A 15467-nucleotide genomic window follows, 5' to 3' on the forward strand; every position below is an offset into this window, starting at 1 on the left:
TGAATATCAGGAATGGTAACAGTTCAAGCATCATCCCTGAGGTTCACCCACATTTATATCATATTGTTTTGATATATGACCATTGAGGACAACCTGGATTCTTCTCTTATTTAAGAAGGATTTAATTATGTTAAGTATTTGTCCAGTAATACCATATCATTGGATTTTCATGAGAAAACCATTGTGCCATACCCTGTCAAAGCCTTAGATGTATCTAGAGATTCTGCCTTAGCCTCTCCTGCTTTATATATGTTCAGAGATTACAGTTAGGATATCTACAATAGAATGGGCTTGTCTAAATCGATATTGTTGGTCGGATAGAAGTTTAGCAGCTGTAAGGTGGTGGACTAGAGCTTGATTAATTATGGACTCAAATATTTTGGCAAAAAGTGGAAGAAGGCTAATGGGGCGATAATTTATTGGGTCAGTTCTATTGCTCGAATTCTTGTAAACTTGTTCCACAGAAGCAATTTTCTAGCATTCAGGAACGCAAGATTTGTTAAGGCATTTGTTGAGAAGTTTGGAGAGAACTAGAGCAACCTCAACAGAGCATAAAAATTAAATTGTTGATTTTAAAACAAAACGAATTTTTTTTTATTGCATTTCAATTAACAAATCAATTTTCAACTGTTGAATTCAATGTTTTTTTCTAAACAAATATGTAGTTATTTCTAAACAAAAGTGTAGTTATCATCATCATCAAAATCTATTTGCCGTATATATTTTGCTTAAGTTGAAAATTGATTTATAACATTGTTAGAATGTTGAAAATTCCAATACAATATTATAAATCAATTTAAACTGATTCTTCTTTAATTAAATTTAGTCAATAAAATTTACATTTTGCTGAAAATTTATAATGTTTTATTGTAAATAAATTGTTTTGTTTATTTTCATTGAAAAGTTCTGTTATCGCTTTTTCATTGGTTGATCAACTTGATCAGCACTTGACATATTCCAGCGATTTACATCTGCTTTCAGTTGAGCCCGAACCAACATTTACAGAAATCCAGTGCACTAGGTGCAGATTTCCCAAGACATTTCTCAGAAATAATATTTCAATATCAAATATTTCCTTTATTCAATGCCATTTATGCTTATTTTGTAAATTTCAATTTTTTAATGCTTAAATTTTGTTGACTTATAAAAATCTATTTTTTAGTTTCAGAATCAAAGTCCCAAGCAACATTTACCAAATGTTTTTTTGTGATTTTTTGAATTTGATCTTTCTGCAAAATCATCGTGGTGAAATATTGACTTTTAATCCAGGTAAAAAAACAGTCTTCTTGTTCTTCTGTATTGCAGCTGGGGTAGGCTTATCCAAGTAATGAGTTTAGGAAACATCAGTCTAAACAATAGACACATAATCAAGATGAATAGAAAACCATGACACACATGTGAGGCGGTCAGCAATGGTTGACGGAGGCAGAATGGTTTCATACAGAGGACAGTTGACAAAGCAACCAGTTGTATTGCATGTGCTCAGTAGCAGTGAATCACAGGTAGCATCTATCTTACAGAAGCATCCTTAATTTTAATTCACCTTTTTTTTTAAAAGGGCACATCATGTGGTTTGAGAAAATTGTGTGGTTATTTATCATAGAAAAAGGATTGATTTAGGTTAATTAGGCATAAAATTATAGACTTCTTTTACTGCATTAACCAACAGAAGTTGCATAAAAGTTGCCTGCTATAGACATGCCATGTTTGTGTTTGGCTTCATGCTGTGAAATCTCTTTCAATAATATGCTTGGTATTTGATTTTTAGGCACATACCTATTCAACCAAAGTTAGACACAAGGTTGAATTTCTATGTAGAGAATCCAGTTCTCCCAAAAAGGGTCACTCTCAACTAGGAATATAAATAATTTGTATAGTCTCATCGGTGCCTATGAATGTAAGTACTTCAAGTGAGAGGCATTAAGCCCATCCAATCTCTGAAAGGAGTAGGTAATCCTTGGAAGGAAATCTCCTAAGATGAAACAGATATTTCACTTTAATCATAGGCAAAAATCCATATAAAAATGTGATAGTCGATCTCTGCAACTATAGATAAAATAGTATAACTGAAAAGGAGGTTACAAAAACAAAAACTCAATAAAATTGTTAAAATTCACAATCCTTCCTGCCATTCAACCATATTTAGTACAAATAAACCTCAGTTCTGCCTGACTTGTCCACCAAATTTCAGTCATAAACATCTAATGGTCTTTTTTTTTTATCATACTCTAAATGTGCCTCTCTGGATTTCAAGCAAACCTAGATATGTGCTAAATTGTCAATAATTGTAACGTTATCACATTTTTACACACATTGTAGCAATATGCTGCAAAGGAGACCAGGACAAGGAATATCAAGACTCCTTTTTTTTAACAACATTTATTTTATTTATTAATATTGGTGACCACAAAAAAGCTTAGTTGTCTAAATAAAACATGTATCTTTGGGAAGTTATAATTTATAGTGTGATCTTTTTACATATATTTCCAGCATACATAATTCTTTGAACTAGATGGTCAAATTGGTTAGAAATTAAATGAAATGAACATAAAACTTAGAACTTTTTGTTTTCAATATTTATCCTCTTTCAAAAGTCTTATGTAATAAGTATGTGTGAAATAAAGTTTATCATTAATTTATCAACTAATTGTTCCAGAATTCTTATTTGGATTATTCGGACTGATGTTCTCACCTTTAGTGTTAATCTTACAATGTTACACCATGTAACACCTTGAACCTGTGGCATAGTGGATAAAGTAATTGGCAAAATACAGTTCTAAAGTTAGACTCTTCTGGAGATTGAAAGTTAAATCTTCAGTGTAAGTGACATTTAAAATACAATTGCAGATTACTTAGGACTTCTAACCAGTCATGACTGATGGAACAAGAGCATCCTATCTCTGTGGATTAAATAAAAAGTTCTATTCAAAATTTTGTGCCGATTCCTGAGTTGGACAAGATATCTCTAAAGAATGTCGGAGGTTACATCAGCCAAAACATTGTGCGAATAAAACTCAACATGAGAATGGTAGTCTGAATAATTCAAATAATAAGAATTATAAATCCTCCTCTCAAAAATTAAAAAATGTAAAGATTCCAGAAATTTCCTGTCTAGAATTCTGTTCTTTATGAAGGATTTTTTTCAAACAGTCGTGGAAATTTTGGAATAGTTTCTGTGTAAGAAGCATTTTATGTTTTGTGATGATTTTCTTTTTTATGAGCTGTGATCATTGTTTATTGATTCTATTTATGAACTTTGTAGAAACTGAAAGCATTTCCATTTGGGAGTTCCAACCTGGAAAAACAATGGTATTTCCACAGCTTTGTCCAAACATGTATGTCTGTAGAATTGGTCAGCAGGTAATTATGTTTATATTCTAATTTAAATATTGCATGAATTTACATAATGAATATATGTTACTTGATGTAGAAATGTCTACCAACCATAAACATACTTTGGATAATCGCAGATTTCAAGGTAGTTCTACTAAAAGACATATTTTTAACAATTAAATCACTTTAAGTCTATAAAATACCACCATTTTGTCTGGAAATATCCTTTCCCATGCATTAATAAGTTGATATATTTTAAGATTTTTGAGTAAATAAAGGGATAAAACTCTTAATGTCATTTTGTAACTTTTTACACTCTCCCATTCTTTTAAAAGTTTGTTACTACTCCTCTATGATGAAATTTGGAAACCAATAAAAAAAAAAACCCATCAATCTCATTGTTGGAATATGCGATAAATTAGCCATTCCTTTTTTTTTTTGTTATCTCAAAAATAAGCCACCAACATGACAAGTATTAGATATTTAAAAAATATTTTCATCTTTCCACTAGTAAATTCACCTTTTTCTCCTTTTATACATTAAAATTATAATTTTATTTTCTATTTATGTAATCTTCATTTTCAAGCAGAAGCTGTTAATCTACAATAATACACACAGATCTTGCAATATATAAATTTTTAAATGATCCTAGTATTAGATTTTAGTTTTCTACACATAAAATGCTTTACAATTTAAGTTTAAGTTTGCTATCTTCTTTTTTTATTAAATAGATACATGATATTTTAAGGTATTGCAACATATTTATGTGCATTTTATGTAGATTATTTGGAAACCATGAATTTCTGAAGCTTTTCAGTGGCATATTTTTATTCCTTGTACAGAACTGCAATTACATGGAAATTTTCATTGCTTAATTTTGTGTGTGTTTTTAATTGCATTTTCACCCCAAACAAGGCACGGTGCCACTTTGATGTAGGGGGCTACTATCTGGGACATAATTGTAGGGATACTATGTAGGGAGTTGAGCGGTAAGATGTCTGTTACATTGCACTTGATGTCTGTTTACATTACACTTCTGGATGCTGGTACAGTCAGGGAAGCGGGAATCCAAAAGGAAATTCCGAAGTCTAGCAATTCTATGGAAGAAATTATTAGAGTAGAAGGCTTTCTGTCATTTGGGGATCTCTATTGTGTAGCGGTGGGATTTTGCTGCTTGTGGGGTTTGTTGGAGTATTTATGTCAAGGGTACAAGGTCTTGTAGATCATCGGAGCATCTGTAATTAAAATACTTGTAAAACAGGCAGAGGGATTCAACATTTTATCGATGGGACAGAGATTGAATCCTGGTTGATAGTTCGGGACCTATTATGTTGGCTGTCCAGGAGTTAGACTAGTAGCAGATGCACCAACCAGCCTAAATGTGACAACAATACTCCATACATGGGTGAATGTGGACTTATAAAGGTACAGAATATTTTGATGTGTAAGTAACTTTCTAGCATGGTAGAGAGAGAGCCCACTTTCCTTAAAGCAGGTGCAACAATGTCCTTGATGTATTTACTCCAACTAATGTTCCCTGTAAACATTAAGCTGAGGAGTTTGAACAAAGTACTTTCAGGTAATGTATCATTAGACATAGCTATTAGTGGTTGAGAGTTTCTTGTAATTATTGAAGGAAACAAGCTTAGTCTTGACAGCATTGAATGTTACCATCCATTTATGTCTCCTTTTCACTACAGATGGGAGGTCTTCCTCTAGGGTTTCCACCATTGCCTTAGATATGTGTTCATTCTTTTTCTCCTTGTGTCTGTTATAGAGTATGGTGTCATCAGTAAATATACCTATCTCAGAGACAATTTAATCACGGAGGTCATTTATGAATATTAGGAATAATAAAGGTCCAAGGATTGACTCCTAAGGTACACCCACATTTATATCATATTGCTTTGACATACAACCATCGAGGACAACCTTATTTAAGAAAGATTTAATTATGTTAAGTATTTGTCCAGTAATACGATATCATCTGATTTTTATGAGAATACCATCGTGCCATACCCTGTCAAAAGCCTTAGATATATATATAGGGCTACTGCTCTACCTTCCCCTGCTTTATCCAGTGCATGGTATGTGTGTTCAGAGATTACAGTTAGGATATCTGCAGTAGAAAGGGCTTGCCTAAATCCATATTGTTGGTCGGACAGAAGTTTAGCAGCTGTAAAGTGATGGACTAGAGTGTGATTAAGTATGGACTCAAATATTTTGATGAAAAGAAGGAGCAAGCTAATGGAGCGATAATTTAATGGGGCAGTTCTTTCACCAGAATCCTTGTAAACTGGTACCACAGAAGCAGTTTTCTAGCAGTCAGGAAAGCAAGATTGGTTAAAGCATTTGTTGAAAAGTTTAGAGACGACTGAAACAACCTCAGCGGAGCATTTTTTTAATAGTACAGCTGGGATGAGATCGGGTCTACATGCTTTTAAGGTGTCTAGTTTTTTATGATATCTTATGATGTTTTAACAAAGATATAACATTTTTATTAAAAACATGAAAGAGAGAAAAATGTTTCACTGTGCAAGGCAGAAAAATAGTCAAAACGGTCACATTTTAAAAAATTAAAAAAGATCTTTTTTAGATAACCAAGTTCTTTCTATGTATGACATATTGTAATGTTTCAACATTTTTATTGTGTATTATTACTTAATGAAACAATTTGAATGTTAATATTTGACAAAATATCTTGTTTTTATATGTACTAGCTGACTTACCAGACATTGTCGAAGTGCCAGATTTGTTGAATATGAATTACATAAATGTCAATAAATGAATTAATGTGAAATTTTTTTTTTTTTTTCCTAACTATATGAACATCAAAACGGCCTAAATGTATTTAATTCAGTGATACAATATAACATTTTAAATGTTGCGGACTCTGGCTTTCAGCTCCCAGCTGGTAGGGTCAATATCACATGCTTTCATGTCGCGTTTGCACATGTCAACATAGCAGAGGTGAGGACAACCAATTTTCCTTTTGCCAGTAGTAAGTTCACCATGGAGAATGTCTTTTACGATTCGTCCATTGTCCATGTGGTGCACAGCTATCAATACGGCTTAGGAAATGAATTTAATTTTTTCAAGTTGAAAGACACTAACTCAGGATTTAATTTATCATTTCCTTATTATTGCCATTTCTGTACAAAAAGAGGGTGGGAAAAACAGTTTTAGTAGTGCTCTGGAGGTATTTATTTGGTGCTTTCATTAGTCCTCTGATGACCTCTTAATTTTCAGTTTTTCACTCCTCACATGAAAAAAAAGAATTTCCTTTCTGATGTGGGTTGCAAAACTTAACACTATTTAATATCTTCTATTTAGTTTTTATGATCACAGGCATCAATTACCATTCTAACATGTTTAAATATGAAAACAAAATTTCTTTCATTCACTGGTGTATTTTTACCAAAAAGATGACCAATATGTTTTGCAGGTTGCTGTATTGGGTTTGACTCCAAGGTATCGTTTCTATATTAATAATACTGAGGTAAGTCTGTCTGACTTGTTTCTTGCTTTTATATTTTTATTTTGTTTAAATTTTACACTATAAAATTTTGACAGTTTTATTTCATCCAAAAATTGTTTGAATTCTTCTGCTGCTACCAGATCAGGCTGTTTGAAGATACTGACATCCTGGCTTAAATTGCACCAAATATTAATATTGTTTTATTTTTCCTTTCCCTTTGCAAAACTCAACCATGTTCAGCAAAATTAAAAACAACAACAATTTTCTCTACAAAACCACTGAATCAAACATCATTAATAACTATTTGAAGATATAGAAAATTTGAAGCACAAAATCTTTATTCCAAAACTACTGAATTTGGTATTAAATAACTCGAAAAGGGTTGCTTTGCCATCAAACAAAACAACCAAACTATTTGAAATCCATCGTTCTGAACTGTCTTTTTAATTTCATCCATTTATTACTAAGATTATTCAGATGGTGTTTGCTTGGCAGTAATTAAATAAATTCTGCAAATAAAAATTTCTATCGATATGGCATTATTGGCAAAGTATATTCAAAGTTACTTTTCTTGAACAATATTCAAGTTATCACCCCTGAATTATTACTTGCAACAAGTGAGAATGAACGCTAGAATTTTGAAGTACAAAAAAACTTAAATGATGGTGCTCAATTGAAATTGAGGCTGGGTCTTCTAGTGTGGCTTTGAGCTAGTTTGACATATGTGATTTAGCTCTACGTTTCATCATGGTTTTCATGACTGACACATTTTTTTTTTTTTTTTTTTTTTACATTTACAGAGTGCAACTATTGTTCACAGATATTTAACTCAACACTCCTTTTAGCCATTATGGCGTGGCACTTATTCTACTTGTCACAGCATTCGTATCAATAGTCATTTTCAGACAATACAAAATAAGGCCAGCAAGTCCATAATAATACACTAAGGCAATTTCATGTTAGTCATCATCATCATCATCATCATCATCATCATCATCACGCAGTCCTTCATAGCTGAAGATGACTAGTAAGGGTCTTGGTGCTTTATCACACGATGTTATAGCATTCCATGCTCGGTGTAGAAAGTTTACCCACAAGTAGTGCATGGGTAGTTACCAGAGTTGTGCCTATGGTAATGCTTTTGTTCAGACCTGGCCTTTATTTTTGCCTCTATTTCTGCCTTTCCTTTGTGAAGGCGACTGTGCCAGCAAGTTTGGTTTGATGCTAGTTCTTCCCAATTCTTCGTATTCATATTCATTACCTTTAGGTGGCGCTTTATCACATTTTTGTAGCGGAGTTTCTGGCCACCAATCTTTCTGTACCCATTTTCCAATTCTCAATACAATAGGATTCCCAAGAGGAATCTCATGTTAGTATATATGTTATAAACATCGACCATTTTCTTAAAAGATAGGATTATTCAATCAGCGAAGATGCAATGCAAAAAAAAAAAAGTATTTTTTAATTTTTATCTAATGTCGCTGTTTTTTTAATTTCATCTGATAACATTATAGTGTTGAACGTGAAACTCTCAGTAAAATACAATTTCTTGGCCTTTCGAGCTAAGTTCAGTGTGTAACATCTGTTCTGTCCAAAGATGGTACAATAATATTGTAGGGTCTGAATTCGTGCTAGATGTCCGTAGAATGAAAATCTGTCACAAATTCCTACAAGGGTTTTGCAAAGAGACCTCCTTAAGCCAGATATATTTTAAAACTACATTAACAAGAGTACTTAGATAAGTATGTTTCAGCTGTGATAATGGTCGTATAATAATATTGTTAAGTCTGCATTCACGTTTGACATCTATAGTATGTGTGACACTATGGGTGTCTTCCCAGGAGAATATTAGAAAGTGACTAATAAAAAATGTGGAAAAGTTGTTTGAAGTAAATGAACCTGGACAATAGGGAGAAGTGATTCGCCAGGGATACAAAGGTAATGAGAAATAGAATGAGTAATTTGTCAGATAATGGCTGAGAGAGTGAGTCATTTCCACTTATCAGTCATTCTGAGACAAAAATGAGGTTTTAAGATTTCTGATCTTTAGCCAATGAATTTAGGAGTTAGAGTTTACGGACAGTGTTCAGTTTGCAACAGTTGTCGGCAAGTTATGGCTCAGAGCAGTTTGTGAGAGTTTTAGCAAATAAGATGATGAACTGATCAATCAACTGACAAACGTGCCTTGACAGACAGCTATAAACAGTGTTTGAGGGTTCTTTATTACAGACACTTAGAATACTACTGATTTATACAGAATGTATCAGAGTCTCTGTTTTCTTTTGTGAATTTGTGTTGTTTATTTTTTATACATGTAAACTAGTGCTTACACCCTTGGCAATTGCCAATTTCAAGAATGAGAAGAAGAGAAAGGAGAAGAAAACCATGATACATAACATTGTGTTGACGATTGTCAAGTGAGGTACCCATCTGGATTTACATGTGCTCAGTAACAATATATGAGAGACAGATGAACAATACAATTGTAGAATTTCTCCAGTTCTCATTAGTTCTCCATAATATTTTTACCCTGACAATGCATGTTTATTTCGTTACTGTTTAGGGTCTTTTAACATTGATTTTTTTTATTATGTATGTAATTTACACAACTACTGATATATCATGTTCATTTTGACAAACCTTTTCTATGAGAAAATATTTTTATTCATGCAAATACAGCTGTCCCGATGTTGTTGTTATTTTTTTTATCTGTGTTATTTTCCCCATTTGATCCTATCCAAGGATGGGTATTCTAGTTTACATATATAAGACAGAATTAGTTTAAAGTATCTAAACAAAAAAATCCTTATTTTGTTTTATTTTTGTAGTTTTTCTTTAACTTAATTGTAACTACCATGTTTGTTTCTTTCCCGTAGATCATGACCAACTGTACATCTGTGGCTATCCATGAAGATTTCCTCTTAATGACTTCCCTTTCTCACACTTGTCGCTTCATCAGCCGACACACAGCCATAAAAGGTAGGCAAACTGATATTGTTTAAGTTTTTTATTTTTAGCTTCCCATCTTAATCACCATAAAAAAAACTTGTCCGTTTACCACAACGGCAAAGAACTGTCTGTTCATTTTCTGTGTGCTTCACCTAACATGTTATTGTATTTTTTCCCTTTCCCTTTGTAAACTCAATGAAGTTCTGCAAAAACAAAAACAACAATTTTCCTCTACAAACCAACCAAACCAAACCAAACCATGAATAAATATTTGAAGATTTACAAAACTTGAAGCATAAAAACTTTTACCAAAAAAACAGATTCAGGATTAAATAACCTGAAAAGGGTTGATATACAGTAAAATAAAAGAACCAGCCATCAAACAGAATTTCTACAGGACACACTAGCACAATATTGCTTCGCTGCAGGCTACAATATGGCTGTGTTCAAATCTAATATAAACAAATACTTTCCATAAACTGTCCTCATAAGTAAACAGATTTAATTTCTTTCTTTCATCATTTTCAACCCTCTCATAATATTCTTAATCATTCAACTGGTAATCTATCCATCTACTTTTATACTCAAGTGGCTTTTAGCTTTAATAAGTGATTATTCTTTAGTAACAAAACAGTAAAAAAAAAAACAGTACCTGTGAAAATTCCATGGTTGTTCAAATAAATAGGTTTTCCTTTTATTTTTTTTATCAGCTTGTGTTGATCTCTCAAAATTCGGTTAATGCTATACATCTTTTTTTTCTCAAATGCTAAACTATTGTTTTTTTTTATCACTTTCTAACACATTCAGTTTAAAGGGATGATTTGAATCTGCCAGATGTTTTTCATGGAATATTAGCTAAAAACTAAAGATATCATGAAAATTGGTACAAAAACTCCAGTCTTGGCGGATTTGTCCACCAACTTTCAGTCATGAATGTATAAAAGTTTTTGTTTTATCATCATTAAATGATATGTGGGAACACTTTGGTGATCATCTCATCAGTAAGTGTGATCTTGAATATTTTTTTTTTTTCAAGTCATGGTCACTCACAACAAGACATATTGTCACTTGGATGTAAGGGGTTACTACTTGGGACCACATTCAGAGGGGATGAGTGAGATGTTGGTTTAAATTACATTTTAACTTCTGCATATCAGTACAGTCAGGAAAGCAGGTAATAGGAAGGGAATTCTAAAGTCTATCAGTCTGAGGGGAAAAGCTATTAAAGTAGAAAGCTTTCTAGCATCTAGGGGCATCTACAGTGAAAGGATGGGATTTTGTTGCTAACTGGGTGTATCGAGGGTATGCACGTTTGGAGGTACAAGTGTGATGAGTTCATCAAAAGCACATTCCATTAAAATAAGAGATGCAACATTGTAGTTATGGGACAGAAGTTGGAGCTTAGTTGACAGTTCAAGGTCTACTATATTGCATATTAGACTACACACTCACCAGACCTTAACTCACAAGATTTTTATGTGAGATTATCTTGAAGATGATAGCAAAGCAATCTAGGGTTCTTGTTCAGAATTCCCCCTATATTAAAAAACAAAAATAAAGAAAAAATATCTGCAATGTATCTATGTAACCATGATAGAACAAAAATATCATATTAAAAAAATCACATAAATTGATCAAGTAGTTTTATCTTTAACTGAGAAAATTAAATTTTATAAGAGAGAAGTGATTGTCTCATGTCACTATCTTGAAAATGATTACAAAAAACAGGGGAGATAATTAAATCATATTTTTGTTGTAATGCTTACAAATTCTCTTAGTCACTTAAAAATGATTTTCTTTATAAAATAAAACTTCTTGATCAATTGACATGTGATTTGATATGATTAAAATCCGAAAATTGGAAGAGAAGCTGCATATACATCTTTTATTTTTCCATTACACCATTTTTTAATTTCAAAATGGCGTAATGGAAAAATAAAAAAGGTATATGCAGCTTCTCTTCCAATTTTCGGATTTTAATCATATCAAATCACACTTCATTTCCTTTTGATGGATTGATTATTTCTATTTCTTCTGATGAGTTAAGGGCATAATAGATTCACTGATCGATATAATAATTGAATGATTGATTTTGCGCTACCAAACAGATACTGTCAAGAATTGTATAAGTCAACTGAATTAAATGAATAAATTAAAATATGGTCAACGTCATGAATTTTGGAATATAAATTTTTGTTATTTATTCTCTCTCTCTCTCTCTCTCTCTATATATATATATATATATATATATATATATATCTGCTAAAAATAAAATACACAATATATCATAAAATGAAAAACTGGAGAGACGAGATGTTTGAAAAAGACAAAAGTAAACATGTTAAACACAAGAAAAACTATAAAAACGAGAGATTTACCCATTTTGTTCTGATCAACAAAGGTTTTTTTTTTTCATTTGTTTTACCTTTTGTTTTTATATATATCTATAATATAAAGCTGAATGTCTGTGTGTGTGTCTGTGTCTGGTCACAAATAGCCTCCTATATGGTTGACTATTTTAAAAAACTGATTACATATAATGATAGATGTATCGAGACACAAGAATTGGTATGTTTGATCTGGCAGAACGGTGGTTCATAAAAATTATGAGGTCTGCATTCGTGCCTGGTCCACAAAGTATGGAAATAAAAAATTTAAAAATTAAAAAAAAAACGTTTACAAGTGTTTTTGATATAGATGTACATAAGAATACTTTGATAAGTATGTTTTAACTTAAATAGGGATGGTATAATAAAAGTGTGGGGTCTGCGTTCGCGCCTGACCTCCATAGAATGGAAATAGGCACAACCTTTAATAAAGACTTTTCATATCTATCTGCGTAAGTATACTTTGATAATTATGTTTCAGTTTGAAGAAATATGGTATAATAAAATTATGGGGTGTTCGTTCGCGCCTGACCTCCATAGAATGGAAATATGTCACAAAGTTTAACAAGGTTTTTTAATATAGATCCACAGAATATTGTGATAAGTGTTTCAGTGTGAACAGGTATGGTATAATAAATTATGGGGTTTATCTATTTTATTTGTACTTTCATCATATTTTGCTTTGGTTTTGATACACCCAAATTCAAAGCTATCTCTTTACAACCCTTCCTTTTCATAGCCTATCATACTTTCATAAATCAGAGTCCAATTTATGTAGGCTCTTTTTGAACCCAGTCAACGATGGGTACTTTTACTAGTATATATATATATATATATATATATATATAATCTGAAATGAATGTTGAAGTGGAATTATTTTTGTTTTACTAAGATGTTCATGAAGATATAAGTAAATATTTCTTGCATTATTTTTTTTATCAAACCTTCATTTTTACTCGATTTATTGCTTTTTATGTATTTTTTATTGTTTTTTATGTATTTTCATTGTTTTCTTTCTTAGCCGTGCCTGTATTACAACACGATAAAGAACACGCCTTTGATGAGATAGTTCGTCGTGTGGAACGAGGTTCACGAATTGTGACCGTAATTCAAGATAGCACCAAACTTGTCTTACAAATGCCACGTGGGAACTTAGAAACTATTCACCCAAGGGCATTGCTGTTATCCTGTATCAAACGGAAACTCAATGGGTATGGATATTTGAGGATTTTTCTTTCTTTAGAAAATGTTTAGCATGCATTATATTGTATGTAGGAGTTAGACTTAAGGTTGCTACGATGATGTAGCATGGTGAGATTTTTGTGTATTTGCTGGCCTAGAATCCATTGCCAGAGGAAATTGGTTGTCAATGAATCAATAAGGCAAGTTTGACGTGTGTGGGAGGCAAAAGTAAGAAATATTAGATAAAGAAAACGGAACTTTTGTCTCTCTTCCTGCTTTTACTTTACCTCTTCTCCTCCACTCTTTTTCTTTTTTTCCTTCTCTTTCCCTCTCTTTCTCTTTTCCTCTCTTTCTTCTTCCGTTCTATCTCTTTTGCCCTTTCTCTTTCCTTTTTCTCTTTCTCTTTCCTTTTTCTCTTCACTTCTTCATTTTCTTTCTCTTCCCTCCTTATCTTTCTCTCCTTCCCTCTTTTTTCCTTTGCCCCTCTTTGTCATCTCTCTTTCTTTCTCATCCCTTATATCCTTTACTTTCTCTTTTTCTCTCCTGTCTCTCTTTCCTTTTCCTTCCCAATCCTTCTTTTTCCCACTTTCTTTCTCTCTCTCTCTTTTCCACACTCTCTTCCTCTTCCACACTCTCTTCCTCTTCCACACTCTCTTCCTCTTCCACACTCTTTCTAACTCTTTGTCTCTTCCTCACTCTGTCTTTTCTTCACTGTCTTTAATTTGGCAATTTTTTTTGTGTGATATTTTTAGTAAGAAAAAATTAAATTCAATTCAATTCTTCTGAGAAAGTATTTTACCCGGCTAGAAAAATGGGGTGTTACTCTGTATTCATCAATATCAACTTATTTCCCTTGGTTTCGTCTATTTTGCATTTTTGTAAAAATCAATACAAAATCCTTTTTACATTCAAGTCATGTAAACTATTAATGAAAGTAAAAATAATCCTGGGCAACACTGTATGAACAGTTAGTTTGAAAGACAAATTGTTTAGTCATGAATTTAAAATAGTTTTTTTTAATTAAAGTGTAATATTGTTTTCTTTTTGTTTCTTTTATTAAAAACAACAAAGTAAAAAAAAAAACATCCTGTCAATTTAATTATAGAATTTTTCATTTTAGTGAAGGTACAGAATAGTTAACAAATCCACTCCTCCTCATGTTAAGAATATGTTTCTAAATAATAACATTATTAAGAAATCTATCTTCACATGTGGAGGGGCTTTGTTAACTATTTTATGCCTACATCTTTCTACATTGTGTAATTTTTAATCTCTCAAATTCAAGATTTTTTTCTTCCAGCCAAATTTACAAGGAAGCTTTGTCTCTGATGAGAAAACACAGAATAAATATGAACCTCACATATGACCACAACCCTGCATCTTTCCTTGCTAATGTCCAAACTTTCATTGAACAAATCAGTATGGACAACCTCTTAACTCTATTCCTCACAGATCTAAGGTTTGTAGCTTTACAATTTATATTGGAATTGAGCATGTTTTGTCTGTCACTTATAGCATCTACATAGAAAATTTCTCCAAATTGTAGGGTGGTAGATATTTAGCTTAAACTGTATACTGCTGTCACACACACTATCCCAAATGAGGAATAACACAAATAAAATAGGAAATTGAGTTTTTTTCACACCACACTTTTAAATCCTAAAGGAAGACCTTTCATTGCAAAAAACTAGAAGAATGGACCAACCAACAGTGTGCCAAGTATTTTCTAGATGAATTTATCCAGGTCTATATAGATAAGGAATGCTCTATAGATTGGCTTAAAAGAGGATTGCTCCAATATGATCAAGAGAGGAATATAATAATTGCTCAAGATCAAGGTTTGATGACCAATGCTTTTAAGAAGATGAATAGTCTGAACAATGACAATTGCAGGTTCTGCTATGCAGAAGTAGAAAGTGTGAGCCACCTGACATCCAGCTGTCAAGTTTGCTGGTGAATGACTACTATACAATGCAACACAATAGAATGTGTAAATATCTTCACTGGACAAACTGTTTTCTCTGCTGCTATTTCCCTCATGCATTTTTATCACGTGTTTTAATGATTTTTTTCAATGTGATAAATATGATTTTTCTTAACCAATTTATCTTGAATTAAATAACCCTTTGTCTTTTAGC

General features: G+C 32.2%; 1 protein-coding gene across 1 annotated transcript in view; it reads left to right on the plus strand.

Annotated features, from left to right (window-relative positions):
- The window catches only part of LOC145297478 (putative elongator complex protein 1), a 133017-nt gene that overhangs the window by 58172 nt on the left and 59378 nt on the right, over positions 1 to 15467 (plus strand). The window contains exons 15-20 of the mRNA XM_080143347.1: positions 1163 to 1269; positions 3263 to 3360; positions 6779 to 6832; positions 9688 to 9790; positions 13169 to 13358; positions 14630 to 14788. Of these exons, the coding sequence (XP_079999473.1) occupies positions 1163 to 1269; positions 3263 to 3360; positions 6779 to 6832; positions 9688 to 9790; positions 13169 to 13358; positions 14630 to 14788 (711 nt within the window). The remainder of the gene's footprint in view (positions 1 to 1162; positions 1270 to 3262; positions 3361 to 6778; positions 6833 to 9687; positions 9791 to 13168; positions 13359 to 14629; positions 14789 to 15467) is intronic.

Source organism: Euprymna scolopes, chromosome 18 (assembly GCF_053919585.1).
Source record: "Euprymna scolopes isolate OS-2025 chromosome 18, ASM5391958v1, whole genome shotgun sequence".
NCBI classification, from domain to species: Eukaryota; Metazoa; Mollusca; class Cephalopoda; order Sepiida; family Sepiolidae; genus Euprymna; species Euprymna scolopes.